Below are 15,752 nucleotides of genomic sequence, written 5' to 3'. Positions count from 1 at the left end.
TATACAAATTCATTGCCATCCTGAAAGTTCCAATGGCATTTTTCACAGAAATAGAAAAAGCAATTCTAAAATTCATATGGAACCACGAAAGACTCTGATTAGCAAAAGCAATCTTGAGAAAGAACAACAGAGTTGAAGGAATTACACTTCCTGATTTCAAATGATATTACAAAGCTATGGTAATCCAAATAGGATAGTAGTGGCATAAAAATAGACACATAGACCAATGGAACAGAATAGAGATCTCAGAAGTAAATCCAAGCATATTGTTAACTAATTATTGACAAGGGCACCAAGAATACACAGTGGGGAAAGGAGAGTCTCTTCAATAAATGGTGCTGGGAAAACGATGACCACATGGAAAACAATGAAATCAGACCCTTATCTTACACCATATACAAAAATCAAAATGGCCTAAAGCCTTAAACATAAGACCTGAAACCATAAAACTCATAAAAGAAAACATAGGGGAAAAGCTCCTTGACATTGGCCTTGGCAATGACTTTTTGGTTATGACATCAAAAGCTCAGGCAACAAAAGCAAAAATAAACAAGTGGGACTACATCAAACTAAAAAGCTTCTGCCCAGCAAAGGAAACAATCCACAGAATGGAAAGGCAACCTATGGACTGGGGAAAAATATGTTTGAAGGGTGAGCTCACCTTACTCCTGCACTGGGTAGAGCTCTCAACAGAGGGAAGCACAGCAGGTGTGAGTCTGAGGGGCAGGCCAGGCTGACAGAGAGAGGGCCTAGGCCAGGCCTTCTCGGTTCCCCTCTCCATTATCACCAGAACAGAGAAAGTAGCATCGTGTAGAGAGGGCCTTCTGACGGGACTGAGGCTTTCAGAGGAAGGAGGCAGCCAACTCTCCAAGACTGTCAGGGAGGAAGCCCAGGTAATGAAGAACTTTTTTGCTGTTCTTTTGACTATCATAGAAAAGTATTCTAGGCTCTATGTTCAAAAGGCAACTTTGAAAATTAAAAATTAAATGTTTCCAGTGAGTTTGATGAGGTTTTCCCCGACACACACACACACACACACACACACACAACCAGGGCATGTAAACTTGTCATAAACTTCTAGTTATCTGTATTTTCTTTGTGATACTCACATATTAATGGTTCAGTGCAAAATAGCCCTTTGGCGTGTAAATTCTTATATGGACAAATTGCCCAATGAGTATGATGCATCTAGTCTGAGATAACTATAAATTGAAATAGGCAGTATATGACTTCTCATATGGCACCCATCAAACTACCCAGGAATTCTGCAGTACTTGCTCAGTTCAATACATTTTTTTAAAGTGCTCTGATTACAAGGGAACCTACCCCACTAGAATCTCTTGGTGGCAAATTGATCCTGCCTTCCTTTTTGATTAATAGAATGTAGCCCATGGTTTTTTGTTTCCCCTAAGTGGGAGAGAACACCCAGATGCTGGCTACCACAAAATATATTCCCAACAGAATAAATGGAGCTTTCTTCAGGGACTCTATTATATTCTGTTAGGTTATCTGTCTGAATCCATGTGGGTGCCTAGTTTATGGTAGGATCTTTAATCTTCATTGGGAAGAACGGTGCTAAACTAAGAGCATTTCCTCCTAGTCTTATAGGGTTTCTTAGGTAAATGCATTTACTTTTTTTCATTTTTACAAACATTTACCTTATTTTTAATTTTCTTTAATTTCTAAATTGGTTATCATATTAAATGTATTTAGCCAATTGATTAATATATATAATTTTAGCTATCTGATTTATTAGTTAATAGATTATTTTAAACCAGTTACTTTAAGGCTGTTAAAATGAACCTTTTAGCAATAATATAGTATCATTGAGCTAGACCCTATGCTGGGCTCTTTACAAAATTTTTTCTAATTCTCAGAATTTTGAAATCCTACATGATTAATATTTTTATACTTATTGTCCAAGTGAAGAAACTAAAACCAAAAATTTTTAAATAACTGGCACAAGTTTACACAACTAGTAAGTGATAAAACAAGGACTTGAAATCTTTTTTGTCTGATTTCAAGTCCTCGGCTCTTACCACTGAGTCCTACTGCTTTTCCTGTGTCTCTCTGCCCCCTCCCTACAATCTCTATCTCAGGAGCAGTGCTGCCTCAGCAAGACTATTTGGTTGCTAGTAAAGTAAAAAACCACTGATGTATATGAACCATAAATAGGCATTTACCGGAAGAACATAGGGAGTCCAAGGGCATAACTGCAGAGAATTGAGTATTTCCCCAAACACACAGTTTTGCAGCTTTGACCTTGGTGGTTGAAGATGGAAGTACTTAAATGTAGGCGTTACCTAACAACCCTGCCATCAATAGAGGCAAAAAAGAAAGTTTTGGCTTACCATGGCTTAATTTTACGTACCCATTCATCCTGAACCAGAACACACATCCACATTGCAACAGAAAAAAGGAATCGTCACAGTTGGAGCCATGGTGACAATTCATTCTTCAACTCTGGAAGCTCATTCATGTGACAGAACTGAGAATTCAGAGTTCTCATTAACTTTGAAATCATGGTTAAGTAAGAGTTACCATTTTTAAAATAATAATTGAGTGATAATTCTGGTATAATAAAATTCACTTAGAACCAAACTTTTAACTATGTACAATTTAATCTCTGATTCAAAGTGTCCTTCGAGGTCCTGTAATAATAATGATCATTAAGGCCATCATGAATGTCAGTTCTTGCCATATGGGCCTATATATAAAAGTGGTGTGAGACCCTCAGGAAGTTGCCTTTTTCCTCTAGCCTTTGGTTTCTAATAAATCCTGAACTACAGAAGGTTTTTGAATTCTACATCTTTAAAAAATTTTGAAAACATGAATCTTTCCTATTACCCATTTCAACAACATCTTAAGCATCTGTTATGTGCAAATTGCTGTGCTGGGCGCTGCAAGAGATTCATAGGCCCTACTTTTAAAGAGTTCATAGTATAGGAATAATAGCAACAACTAAATTTATGGAGTGGCTCGTCTTGTTCCAGGCATTGTTTTAAACGCTTTATATTAATGTATTTAATTCTCATGAGTACCTTATAACGAAGGCCCAATTTTACAGATGAGAACATTGTGGCAGAAAGGTTACAAAGCTATTTAGTAATAAGATATTATTCAGAAAACTATAAGACTATAGGATAGTTGCCACCCATGAAGAGTTTGAACAAACTTTGGAGGCTCTGAGATTATTGGGATCAAGGAAGAACTTATGGATGAGACTGCTTTTGAGGTGGGCTGGCAACATTAGTGTGACTTCAGTAGGCAGAGAAACCACCTGCAGTGCAGACTTTGATTTTGAACAGGTTGAATTTGACATGCTGTAGCACAGCCGGATGAGGATGTTTAGTCCACAAAACGAATTAATACTTAGAGGGGAGGTTGGGCAAGAGATACACGCGGAGAGTTATTCACGTGGATTCAGCTCTGTCGAGGGAGGAGGTCAGAGAGCATGAAGAGAAGACCAAGGTTGGCGCCCAGGCAGAATGTGCCCCTGTAGCAAACAGGAGAAAGGAGACGAGGAGCCAGCGAAGGAAGTGGAGACAGAACGGCCAGAACCAATTAGGAAGTGGGTTTCTAGGGAAGGGTTGGGGGAACTGGGGAATGGTGTCTAATCCTTCATGAGAGAAGATGGGTGGGAATTGGGCTTGAGGAAAATGCCGTTAGAAGATGAGGAAGAGGCAATTCAGAATTCAGGGTGAAGGGGTGCATGACCCCCCAGCAGTAGACCACACTTTCAAGAAGTTTGGTAATGAAGGGAAGCAGAGAAGGAGGGTGGCAGAAGGGTTCACGAAGATGCTCGGGCAAGAGTTCTGAGGAACACATGAGGTGAGGGGGAGCTGACTGAGAAAGGTCCTTGAGGGGGTGGGAAGGAATGGGATTGCGAACTGCAATGACTTACTTATATTTTTATTTTCCAAATGAATCTGGAAAAGTCTCAACTGCAGCCATATATGGAAAGAACAGTCAGCCAGTGTTACTGACATTTTCTAAATTTGCTAAAGACCAAAAAAGAGAGAGAAGACAGATTTTTAAATCAAATTGAGGAGCTTACCTACTCCCGTGATCTTTACTGAATCATCTTCAGATGAATCATCATATCTAAAACACTTTTTAAAAATAATTAAATTGATTAAAATAAGGAAAATAAGAATACTGCTACTTAAAGATCTTAAGTGTTGGAAATATCTATAAAAAATGCTAAATGAACATTAACAATCATCATTGCTACCTTTCTAACTGAGGATGCCACCTGAAGCATCAGTGACTTAAGATAATAATAAAGACATTCTTGCTAAATATGACCTTGTTGTTTCAGGCCCAATTTCATTTCTGACTACTCTGCAGATGCTCACTTGAGAAAAATCACAATGCCTGTAATTGATTATGATATTTTGTTCTACCATAAAGTGTTACCTTGGGCAGAAATAAACTGAACCACCAAGCAGCGGCCAGCAGGGAGCAGCTTAATCTGTTCTCCATCAACATTTTCACAGCAGCATTGCTTGCAGCATAAAATCCAAACTCCTGAGTTTGGAATCCAAGGCCCTTTGCAGTGAAATCACAACCCAAATTTCTGGCTAGGCTCCTGCTTTTCCTCTCCATGCACCCCATGCTCATTGGCCACATCTCTGTGACTCTGCTGACATCCTCACCCGAGCCCCAACTCCCCGCCCTGGTGGTGTAGTCACGAGGCAGCTCTGGCAGAGCTGACTGTGCCTCAGACCTGGAGTCGGAAGGATTGTTCTGTCATGGTGCCAAGGTTACCCCCAAGATGATCGACTCTCTCATCTCTGTGTGATTTTCTGAAAAATAGGTTCATCATAAAAATCACCCTGGTGGGGCACCTGAGTGGCTCAGTCATTAAGCGTCTGCCTTCGGCTCAAGTCTTGATCCCAGGGTCCTGGGATCGAGCCCTACATTGGGCTCCCTGCTCAGCAGGGAGCCTGCTTCTCCCTCTCCTTCTGCCCCTGCTTGTGTTCCCCGTCTCTCTGTGTCTCTCTCTGTCAAATAAATAAAATCTTAAAAAAAAAAATTGCCCTGGGGAGTTACGATAAACTACCTAACTCATGGAAGCAGTTCTAAAATGTACATTCTGTAAAAGCACAAAATGCTTTGGAAGTGTGGTATCACACTACACCGTACAGGAATTACATCTGGTTATGAACTGTGCTTCAAAACCTACCCTTTTCCCCCACCTTCAAGGCTATTTTCTTGAGGACAGGGGCCAGATCTTATCCATGTGTTCCATCAAAGCCCTGATTAGAGAGCTGGTATGTCACAAAGCCTAGCTGAGCTGGACTGACCAGAGAGAGTCAGCTTTCAGGGACAACGCAAGGGAAAGAGGGTCTTGTGAGATTGGGCGCTGGCATCTCCAGATTCCTATCCCTACTCTCTCATTTTCCTCCTCCTTTCACTTTCCTCTTTTTGTCTTGTCTCTCTCTGAACCCTATTTCTCCTTCACTAAGAGAATAACAGAGAAGACTGACACCTTCTCATGGCTCAACTCTCCATTCTTCAGAGAGACCCTTCCTGGTGCCCCCCATAAGTCTCTGTCGTATGCGCTCAGCGCTCAGCACGATGTCCAGCACACAATAGGCACACAACCAACACACGAACCAACGAGTCTGGTGCTGGCACACATGCAACCATGGCTTTCCCTGGTGCCTGGCAGGTTTCTTTCCCTCTGTGCCAGCATTTGGCCTCAGAAATTTACCTAACTGAGCGCTCCAGGCAGTCACTGCTATCCAATAGAAAGGACATGGAAACAAAACCAGTTTCCCACCTCTGGAACAGCAACTCTTGATTTCATTACAATAATTTTCACTGAGGGTTGAATGACCAAGAGGTTTAAGGAAGGTGAGGGATAGTGAAAGGACATTAGCATTTGTATTTCAGAAGAAATGCTTTTTATTTTCCATTTAGTAGAATGAAAAGATAGGAAATAGCATGGGATCTGTGGTAAGGACATCATTATTCTGCTGAAGCTTCATAATTCCAGTGTATAAAATTCCACTTTACAAATGAAGAATGGAGATGACGAGGTGAAACTACCTAAGCCAATCTAAAACCATTAGCAAATGGTGCAATCGGTATTTGATCCAAATCCCTCTAGCCCCAAGAAATTGCTGGTGATGGATGAAAAGAAGTAGTCAAGAGACAAAGTTGAAAAGGAGAACTCTTAATCAGGTGTTGTTCCAAACACCAATTTGGTCTGCCCATGGCATAACTCCATCAGGGGCACTAATCCATCTATTTGCTTCTCTAATGATCTGCCATTACCTAGGGGACTTGCTCTTCCTGCCATTTTGCCACAAATGACTGTATGATGACTCATATTTGCCACAAATGACTGATGAGAAGTATAGCCTAACTATGAGGTACTTCAGAAGCTGTGAGAAGTCCAAGGGGTAGGGAATCTTTCTCTAATGTATAATCATCTTGTAGACCTAGTTATAAAGTCAATGCAAAGGCTTAAATGGGAGAGATCCTACCAATATAGGAGAGGACCAAGACACCTTTTCTATTCAATGCTAGAAGCTTCACTGATTTCTTTGCAATCCTTAGGAAAGGCCCACCCAGCCAGCTGGTTTGGGCCTGATGTTGCAGCTAATAAATATTAGTCTGGGTAACATATGTATGGCTGACATTCCATTGGTAATCCTCTAGCTATTTTGAAGCCTCCTCTCCTGACAACTCTACAGAAGCTGGAAATCCAAACACTCACTGTCCTAAACCTCCCTTTCATGGGTGGTCTTGTGACCCAACTATTGAGAAATAAGTGTGTAAAAAGGACTCTGGGCAGATTTCCTTCCCTGATGAAAGGGAAAATGCGGTTTCTACATGACTCCCCTTTCTACTCCTTCCCAATTTGTACAAGGACATGATGTCTAGGGTTACAATAGTCATCTGTGACCATGAAGCAACAAGCCAGAGGATGAAATACAACATGCTAAAGATGGCAGGGCATTAGACAAAAAGACCTTATTGGCCAACCACTGATGGGGAGGCAAGGTCATATGCCAGACATTAGGCCCTGTACTTGACACTGGTAGCATCAAGAGTGAGGAAGACAGAGACTCAGCTTGCTAGAATTCTCGCTTCTCGAGAATTTGAGCAGGGTCCAGTACTGAATCTTCATGGGCCCTGGTATACTGAACACAAAGCCCTGCAACATGCAACCACTTTCCATATGGGAGATGTTTGACACATCTATCAAGAATGGTACCTTGGCCAGGTCTAACCCAGGGTCTAGAAACAGAACTAAGAGGTTGAGGTTTTCCCTGGAGGTACTAGATTTATGGAAAGAAGCAACAAAAAGAGCAAAATCATCCTCAAAGCCCATGTAGACCTCAGATACTGCAGAAATTGCAATGAGCCTAAATACAGGGATATATATATTCCTATACAAGTTAGGGGTCAAACTCCAGGCAGCAGTTGGGTTCTCCTGGCCCTGTCAGCAGCAGAAGGTAAACAGAAACAACTTGCTAACCACTCAGCCAAAAAATCAGTTTCAGCATGGGACTGGGGAATTCTAATATGTTATCCTGGCTACTAAGCAAAAGTCTGCCTTAAAAATATTAACTGGAACAGGGGTGCCTGGCTGGCTCAGTTGGAAGAGCATGTGACTCTTGATCTCCAGATCATGAGTTGGAGCCCCACACTGAGTGCAGAGATTACTAAATAAATAAGCCTAAAAAAATTAACTGGAACATGAATGTATCTATATTACTGAAGTTAAAAAGATGCACAAGAGAAGTGAGATGTGGCTTTTGACTCAGTGAACAGCATCTATAGCCAATGAAGGGTCAGAAAGCTTTTTTATATACTCAACTATATTAAGTTTGTATGTTTTCTTTATTTTTTAATTTAAAAAAGCTTTACTTTGTTTCTAATTACAAAAGTATACATCCTTATGGAGAAATACTTAAATACAGAAACAAAAAGTTCACATTACTCATTATATTAGTTTCCTATTGCTGCTATAACAAATTATCACACATTTAATGGCTTAAAACTACAGAGATTTATTATCTTACCTTCTGGAGGTCAGAAGTCTCAGTGGGCTAAAATTAAGGGGTCAGCAAGGCTACGGTTCCTCTGGAAATCTTGGGGGAGAATCTCTTTCCTTGCCTTTTCCACTTTCTAGATGCCATCTGCATTCCTTGGCTCATGGCCCTTCCTCCATCTTTAAAGGCAGCAAGGTAGTGTCTTTAAGTCTCTAAATCTGATACTGATTCTCCTGTCTCTCTCCTTCACTTCTAGGGACTCTTGTGATTACATTGGACCCATCTGGATAATCTAGAATACTTTCCCTATCTCAAGGTCTACTGATTTTTACCCCTAATTCCATCTGCAACCTTAATCGTCCCTTACCATGTAATATAACATAGTCACAGGTTTCAGGGATTAGAACATTTTGGAGAGGCGTTATTTTATCTACCACACCCACTATTTTACTAACCAGGATTAACCACAGTGAATATTTTAGTGAACAATTCCTTCCAGACCACCCCCCATGCATATGCATATAGAGATCTACCTATATACTTATTTATGTATATAGGTATATAAAAATTGAATATTACACCTATCTTTTGCTACTTGCTTTTTCCACTTAACCTCATGGGAAATGTGTGTAGATTTCTACCCATTATTTTTAATAGCTACCACATTATCATTTTACCATTGAATAATATTTTTTGAGTAAATACCATGTGTTGAACACAGCATTAAGTGCTCACTTAATTTAGTCCTTACAACATTCCTATGAACTAAGAGCTATTATTACCACCACCATCCCTTCAGAGCAAGGACACTGGAGGGCATTCATAGAGAGATTAACTTGCTCAAGAGACAAGTTAATGGTAGTACTCATTTTAACTACCCTATAACCATGCTCTTCACCACATGGTGACCTGCTTCCTAGGATATGCCACACAGATGTCCCTTAGGTTATTTAAACCTAGTGTCCCACTATAAAGATTTTGGCTGTTTGTAATTTTTTACTATTAAAAGTAGAACTGAAATAAACAAGATCATACCCATGTCCTTAGACACACTTGTGATGATTTAAGAACAATTCTTTGAACTATTACTATATGCTAAGACTTTATATGTATTTCTAAAATGTCCTTCAGACAACGTACAGTAATTCACACTCCCAGTGTCAACACTTTGAATTATTATTATTTTTAATCTTAATAATATAATGAGGCAAATGGGTGTATTATTTTTTTCTCTGCTAATTTCTTTAAATGTTCTTTCAATATATTTCTTGAGAATTTTTTTCTTTTATGAAGTGCCTGTTCATGTTGTTTGCCCAGGTTTCTATTTGGGAATTAATAAAGTTCCTTTTAAAGGATGGTTTGGATTTTGTAAAGGTCATCCCACATAGAAGGAATGACAAGTCAAAGTAGAAGCTGAAAACACCTCAGAAAACATGTTCAGGAAAAAGAATGAAAATAGACATAAAAAGTCAAAATCTAAGGACACCTGGGTGGCTCAGTTGGTTAAGCATCTGCCTTTGGCTCAGGTCATGATCCCAGGGTCCTGGGATCGAGCCCCACATCGGGCTCCCTGCTCAGGGGGGAGTCTGCTTCTCCCTCTGCCTGCCGCTCCCCCTGCTTGTGCTCTCTCTCTCTCTCTCCCGGCCAAATAAATAAAATCTTAAAAAAAAAAGTCATAAAATCCAAAACAAATCCAGTAAGGCCCCCTTAGAGATTGGCCTCATTCATAGACAATGGAGAGCAATGTGGTCCAAATGAGGTGATGAGCAGGAAGAACATTCTGGTTACAGCATACATGTTGGCTTGCGGGGACCAGTCTAGGTAGCTCAAGAAGAGAGGAACTTCTCATGGGGAAAGTGCTACAAGGGCTATAGAAACGAAAGCAGACGGAAGGAAGGTGCCACAGACGAGAAAGTTGCCACAACCCTGTGCTGTGCCCACATGCGCACACGGACTGCTGAGCGGTTGCAGAGAGCGGCGGGGGCACAGGCTCCCACTGCTGCTGTCTCTGGAGCCACCAAAACTACGGGGACGTGCACTCCACTGTGGTCTCTCCTGGAGACAGGCCCAGAAATGGCTTCTTGGCCGGCTAATGTCCCACCAGTGTCTCCTACTGGTGGGACTTAGGGAACCATCTGGCAAGAGCATTTGAGAAGTGTATTTTCCAGGCTTCCTGCCTCTGCCAGGCAGAGGAGCGCACAGAAAAGCAGGGGGAGATCGGAATGCCAATAGACCCAACCTAGCAAAAGAGGGGACCCAGGAGAGTGTCCCCCGCCAGGATATGGCTCTCCCTGGAAGGAGGCCTGGATTCTAGAACTAGTTTTGTTACTGACGTGCTAGTCTCCTCCAAGGCAGTATAGCAGAGTGATTCGGGGCATAGGCTCAGTGTCCTCATTTGAAAGTGGGAAATCATAACCACCTCAGAAGATTTTGTAAACGTTAAATGGGTTACTGTAAAGGACTAAGAAGGTGCCTGCAACGTAGTAAGCATTCAACAAATGAGAGCTATTGTCACTGTCACTATCTGATTTTAGTTTGCCATCTGTAAAGTTCTAAGAAGAGAGTTAAGTCATCTTTGCTGATTTCGCGCCAGCCAGAGGAAAGGGGAACTAATGGTTGCCCTCAATCTGAGCCTGGCACGGGGCTGAAATTTGGAGATGCAGAGAAAAAATAAACAATATCCCTGCCTCCAAGAGCTCACCGTTTGATAAGAGGACAGAGGAAAACGACTGATTCAAGGTAGAACGCGCTCAGTGATAGACTAGACACAAGGAAAGGTGGGTTTGGCAGCAGAATGGAAAGATCTATACGGACTCCACTTTAAATCCAAAATTATGTTCTGTGACCGTGGGCAGATCACTTAGTCATCCCTGCCTGTTCCCCAGCCCGTAAAAGCGGAGCTAGTAGGACCTGCCTCACAAAGCCGCCGTGGAGATCAGAGCTCCTCCTGTAAGGAGCTGGCACAGAGATGCGTTCACAAGTGAGCATTAGTAGGATTCCAGTGCTCCAGACAAACGTCCAGGGCCCGAACTTAGACATGCAAACGGAAGGAGGAAAGGACCGCTGGAGAGCGGCCCCGCCCTCCAGGATCGCGTAATTACAGCGGCCGAAGTTAACAGAACCTGGGAGGCACCCCCCCGCCCAGGGGGCGCACGGGGCCTCGGCGTCTCTGTCGCCCGTGGCAACCGGCCGTCCTGGCGTCAGGCCTGAGAGGCACCGCGCAGGAGCAGCAAAATGGCCCTGAGCTCCTGGTCCCCAGAGCTGGGGTTTGGCGAGAAGGCGCTGCGGGAGGCAGCCGTCTCCGCCGGCCCCACCCTGGCGCTGTGCACCTTCCCCTCCTCCCTGGGCTCCTCGGTGGCGACCGCGACGCTGGAGCAGCTCTTCGTTGTGGGTGAGAAGCGTGCGGGCGCCGGGAGGGACGGCGCCTCGGAGGTGGCACCTAGCCGGCACCGGGCGGGGGGGCCCTCAGCCGGGACCTTCGTGCGGGAACCCGGGGTGTCCCAGGCTACGGCAGAGCCCTCTCAGGCTCCTTGGCGGGAGAGAGAGAGAGGCAGCGCGGTGGGACCCAGGGCTCAGCTCTCCTGCTCTAGTGCCCCTGGAGTGACTTGGCCCAGCTCACACTAGCAACTGGTGACAAACTCCGGGCAAAGCCTGGGCTCTCGGGCCACTGCCATTTGCCTGCGACTGGGATGCCCACCTGCATTTAGATTATGCATTTAATTTCAGCTTCTCCCTTCTTTTCTTTGCAAGTTAACTTCCTCCAACATTTTGTCATGATAAAGTGGAGAATTTAACAGGCAAACAAGAAAGGGAGTGTTTAAGAAGCTCCTCTTGTATTAGACAAGGAAAATTAGACAACGATGTTTAGGAGATGCAGACATAATAACTTTGGATGGGGTCAGGTTAAAATGCTTCTTCAGTTAGAAAGCTGAACCTGTAATTAAGACACCTAAGTTTAAGGTAAGATATGGTCCAGGAAAGGGCATTTCTTGTTTAGCTTATAAACCATTTAGGCCAAACATCGGAGCCTCTCCTTGCTTTACTATCAGCATCTCATGGCTTCAAGATAATCATCTTGATTTCTGTTATAATGTTACTGTTAGTTTGGGATCATTTCTTTTTTCTTCTTAGACGTACTAATTTAACTTCACAATTCCTGTGAGATAGGCTTGCATGAGTACCACCATGAAGAATGTTAACCACCAAAGAGACCTAAACGAGTCACTATCATTGGCCATGGTAGAGCTAGGGTCTTGAACTTTCTTCATACTTGATCAGCATGTGCATTTCATCCCAGTACTTCTGTGCAAATATTTTTCTGCTAATAATTTCTGGACTCTCAGGAAGTTTTTTGTAGGAAGAAACTTCATTAAGCCTCTTGTGGGAGTTAGAAAATATGCAGCCCTCCAGCCCATTTGCAAGTGGGAACAGCTTGTGCTCATTCACTCCATTAGAAGAAGGGGAAGGTGACAACAGGCAAGTCCTGTCCCTTTCTAACACCTGCTTGCTTGCAAACTCAGTAACTGACTTTCACTTGGTTTGAGAGCTTAGTTCATTAAGAGCATCTGAGTTCCCTGGAACTGAGGGCAGAAATTGTTCTTTACAGTTCTGAGGAGTGAGTATGGCCATGAAGGCCAAGGACTCTGGAGTCACACCTGTGTCACATCTAGACTCTCTCAGTGATGGGCTCTCTGACCTTGAACATATGACATAACCTTAAAAGTCAGATTTCTCAGCTGTGAAATGGGAGTCATCACAAGATTATAGTAATCAACTTAGATAATGCATGTAAAGCATTAATTCCATCAAACTTATCCCACACGTGAAGATGCAGGCCTGGAATTCACGTGGACCAAGTCCGGGTAACTCAGGGGCGCCAGAGCCAAGGTAAGTAGAGCTGTTCTCGCTCCTCCTTTTGTCTCCTCCTTTTGTCCGTTTTCCCCTTCTTTCCATTTGGTATGTATCCAGTCTTCATTACCATTGCTAACATTTCACAAGCCTCTCTTCTCATGTGCTTCCTACTTAACAGTGTGTGAGGGAAAGGAGAGACCCTTCATACGTCAATGAATGAAAAGACCTTAGAAGCTCTGTCTACCTCACGCCTACCAGTTTTACAGATCTTTACTCTCATCCCAGGATTTAAATATTGGCACAGAAGTAAAAATGACATAAGGGACTTTGAAACCGTTAAATAAATGAGTGGGTTTTTTGCAAAATATTATATTTACATGTACAAAAATATAAATATATATACTATGAAAACATTCTCAAACCTACATTATAGGCATGTTATATTTATTCCTTTCATAAATATTTATTGAATTTTTTTTCCTATATAGATTCCTTCTTTCTCCCATGAGAGAGGCAAAGATGGAATATCAAGAGGAGTTTGTCCTCAAGAAGCATTAAATATGTACCTAAGTGAGAATACTATGAATTAGGAAATATGTTCAAAAGAGATTCATATTAAGTACTATAGGAATTCAGAGATAGAAGATACAATTTTCAGCTGCGCAGGCATTTGAGCTAGATCTAAAGGGTTAAATGGGATTTGGACAAAAAAATAAGAGATCTTCATTTTCTTTTTTTTTTTTTTTAGAACAATCACTACAAAGTGACTATTTTAAATGCAACGAAGAAGCTAAGACCTTTCTTAAGGACATTGCTATCGCTGTTAAGAAATTGGTATTGTATTATCTATAAGAACTGTTTTATTTTTGGGCGCCTGGGTGGCTCAGATGGTTAAGCGTCTGCCTTCGGCTCAGGTCATGATCCCAGGGTCCTGGGATCGAGTCCCGCATCTGGGAGCCTGCTTCTCCCTCTGCTTCTCTCTCTTTCTCTCTCCCTCTCTCTCTCCCTCTGTCTCTCATGAATAAATAAATAAAATATTAAAAAAACTGTTTTATTTTTCAATCTTCCACTTATTTCTTCATCAACTTTTAATTTAGTACCAACTCTGTTCAAGATACTTGAATAGATGAATAGGGAAAATATTTACCGTGAGGGAAGAAAATGTTTATCTCAATTCACTAAGCGTGTGCCCCGGTGTCCAGAACTGTGGGGTGCTGCCTGCTTTTCCACAGGGACCCTGCATTAAGGACCTGTGCTATGGACGAGGGAGGGCAAGCCCGCTTAGGAGAGCAGAACTGCTGCTAGCGGAGCTCCATGAAGGGGTGGGTCACATGGGCAAATGCTTGCCCCCAATATAGAAGCCATGTCGTGCCTATTCACTCAGTTCTCTGTAAGTAATTTCTTACATAACTGCTGAGAGATGATCTGGCGCCTCTTTTCACTGAAGTAGACCATGCTCGTCAGTGAAAACAAACCAACTCTTTGTTCTGCTCACTGGGACCCATCAAGGAAATATTTAAAGAATTTCCTATTGAAGTGTCACCCACATGTCTCTACGTGGCCCTGGATGATGTTTACAATGCTTCCCCCCAGTGGGGTCAGAAGGGTGAGGTCTCTTCATCTGATTTAAAAAATATTTAAGAATCGGGCGCCTGGGTGGCTCAGATGGTTAAGCATCTGCCTTCGGCTCAGGTCATGATCCCAGGATCCTGGGATTGAGTCCTGCATCGGGCTCCCTGCTAGGCGGGGAGCCTGCTTCTCCCTCTGCCTCTGCCTCTGCCTCTCTCTCTCTCTCTCTGACTTTCATGAATAAATAAATAAAACATTTAAAAAAATAAAAATAAAAATATTGAAGAATCTACATATCAAATATCTAAAAATGTAGAAATGTGGCTGTAAAGTCAATGAGTTTGAGTCTACAGACTGCTGAGAAAAGTTCATCTCTTGATATTTTTCTGTGATTATATATAGATGCATATGTACTACAGCATTAGACTTTATAATCCCAGTTAAATGAATACATGTGTGTAAAGCTTGGGAGTTGGTATGTGTGTGTGTGGTGCCCCACCGTGGTATCATGGAAACCTTCCTCTGCTTTGTTCTTTGAGTTATATTTTCCTCCTGGGTTTGAAGGGGTCAAAATATTTAGTGTGGCTTATTAAAGTATCTATCTCCATGTAATATCTGAGCTGTGAAATCTCTTAGAGATAAATCCCTCCATCTTATAAAGCAACAAATTTTCACTATTCTGGAAGCACTGCATGTTTACCCTGGAAAAAAAAACTTTTTAAATAGACACGTAAAAGGAGGAAAGTAAAAACCATGATCCCAGCACCCTAAAATAATCATAATTAACTCTTTGATGAATGTCTTTCCTGCTTCCAGGGAATAGACGATGCCTGTATTGAATTTTATATTTTTATAGAAAAGTGATCATGCTATATATACAATTATGTAATTTTTTTTTAGATTTTTTATTATGTTAATCACCATACATTACATCATTAGTTTTTGATGTAGTGTTCCATGATTCATTGTTTGAGTATAACACCCAGTGCTCCGTGCAGTACGTGCCCTCTTTAATACCCATGACCAGGCTAACCCATCCCCCCACCCCCTCCCCTCTAGAACCCTCAGTTTGTTTCTCAGAGTCCATAGTCTCTCATGGTTCATCTCCCCCTCCGATTTCCCCCCTTCATTCTTCCCCTCCTGCTATCTTCTTCTTCTTCTTCTTCTTCTTCTTCTTCTTCTTCTTCTTCTTCTTCTTCTTCTTCTTCTTCTTTTAAATATAATGTATTATTTGTTTCAGAGGTACAGGTCTGTGATTAAACAGTCTTATACGATTCACAGCACTCACCATAGCACATACCCTCCCCAATGTCTATCACC

The 15,752-nt window shown here is 42.1% G+C and overlaps 1 protein-coding gene across 4 annotated transcripts in view; it reads left to right on the top strand.

Moving 5' to 3' along the window:
• Nucleotides 1-11,221: 11,221 nt before the first annotated feature.
• The window catches only part of CCDC175 (coiled-coil domain containing 175), a 70,646-nt gene continuing 66,115 nt past the window's right edge, over nucleotides 11,222-15,752 (top strand). For 3 of the 4 annotated variants that reach the window (XM_073895296.1, XM_073895297.1, XM_025869936.2), the window contains exons 1-2: nucleotides 11,222-11,403; nucleotides 13,612-13,697. In XM_073895296.1, the coding sequence (XP_073751397.1) occupies nucleotides 11,247-11,403; nucleotides 13,612-13,697 (243 nt within the window). In that variant the 5' untranslated portion in view covers nucleotides 11,222-11,246. Of the gene's footprint in view, nucleotides 11,404-12,641; nucleotides 12,900-13,611; nucleotides 13,698-15,752 lie in introns of those variants that run through there. The other variant, XM_073895298.1, reaches the window with a different exon arrangement.

The sequence above is a fragment of the Callorhinus ursinus genome, unplaced genomic scaffold (genome assembly GCF_003265705.2).
Source record: "Callorhinus ursinus isolate GAN/ISIS: 27379988/994484 unplaced genomic scaffold, GSC_fseal_2.0 scaffold8, whole genome shotgun sequence".
Taxonomy (NCBI): domain Eukaryota; kingdom Metazoa; phylum Chordata; class Mammalia; order Carnivora; family Otariidae; genus Callorhinus; species Callorhinus ursinus.
This window is presented reverse-complemented; position numbering and strand designations above follow the sequence as displayed.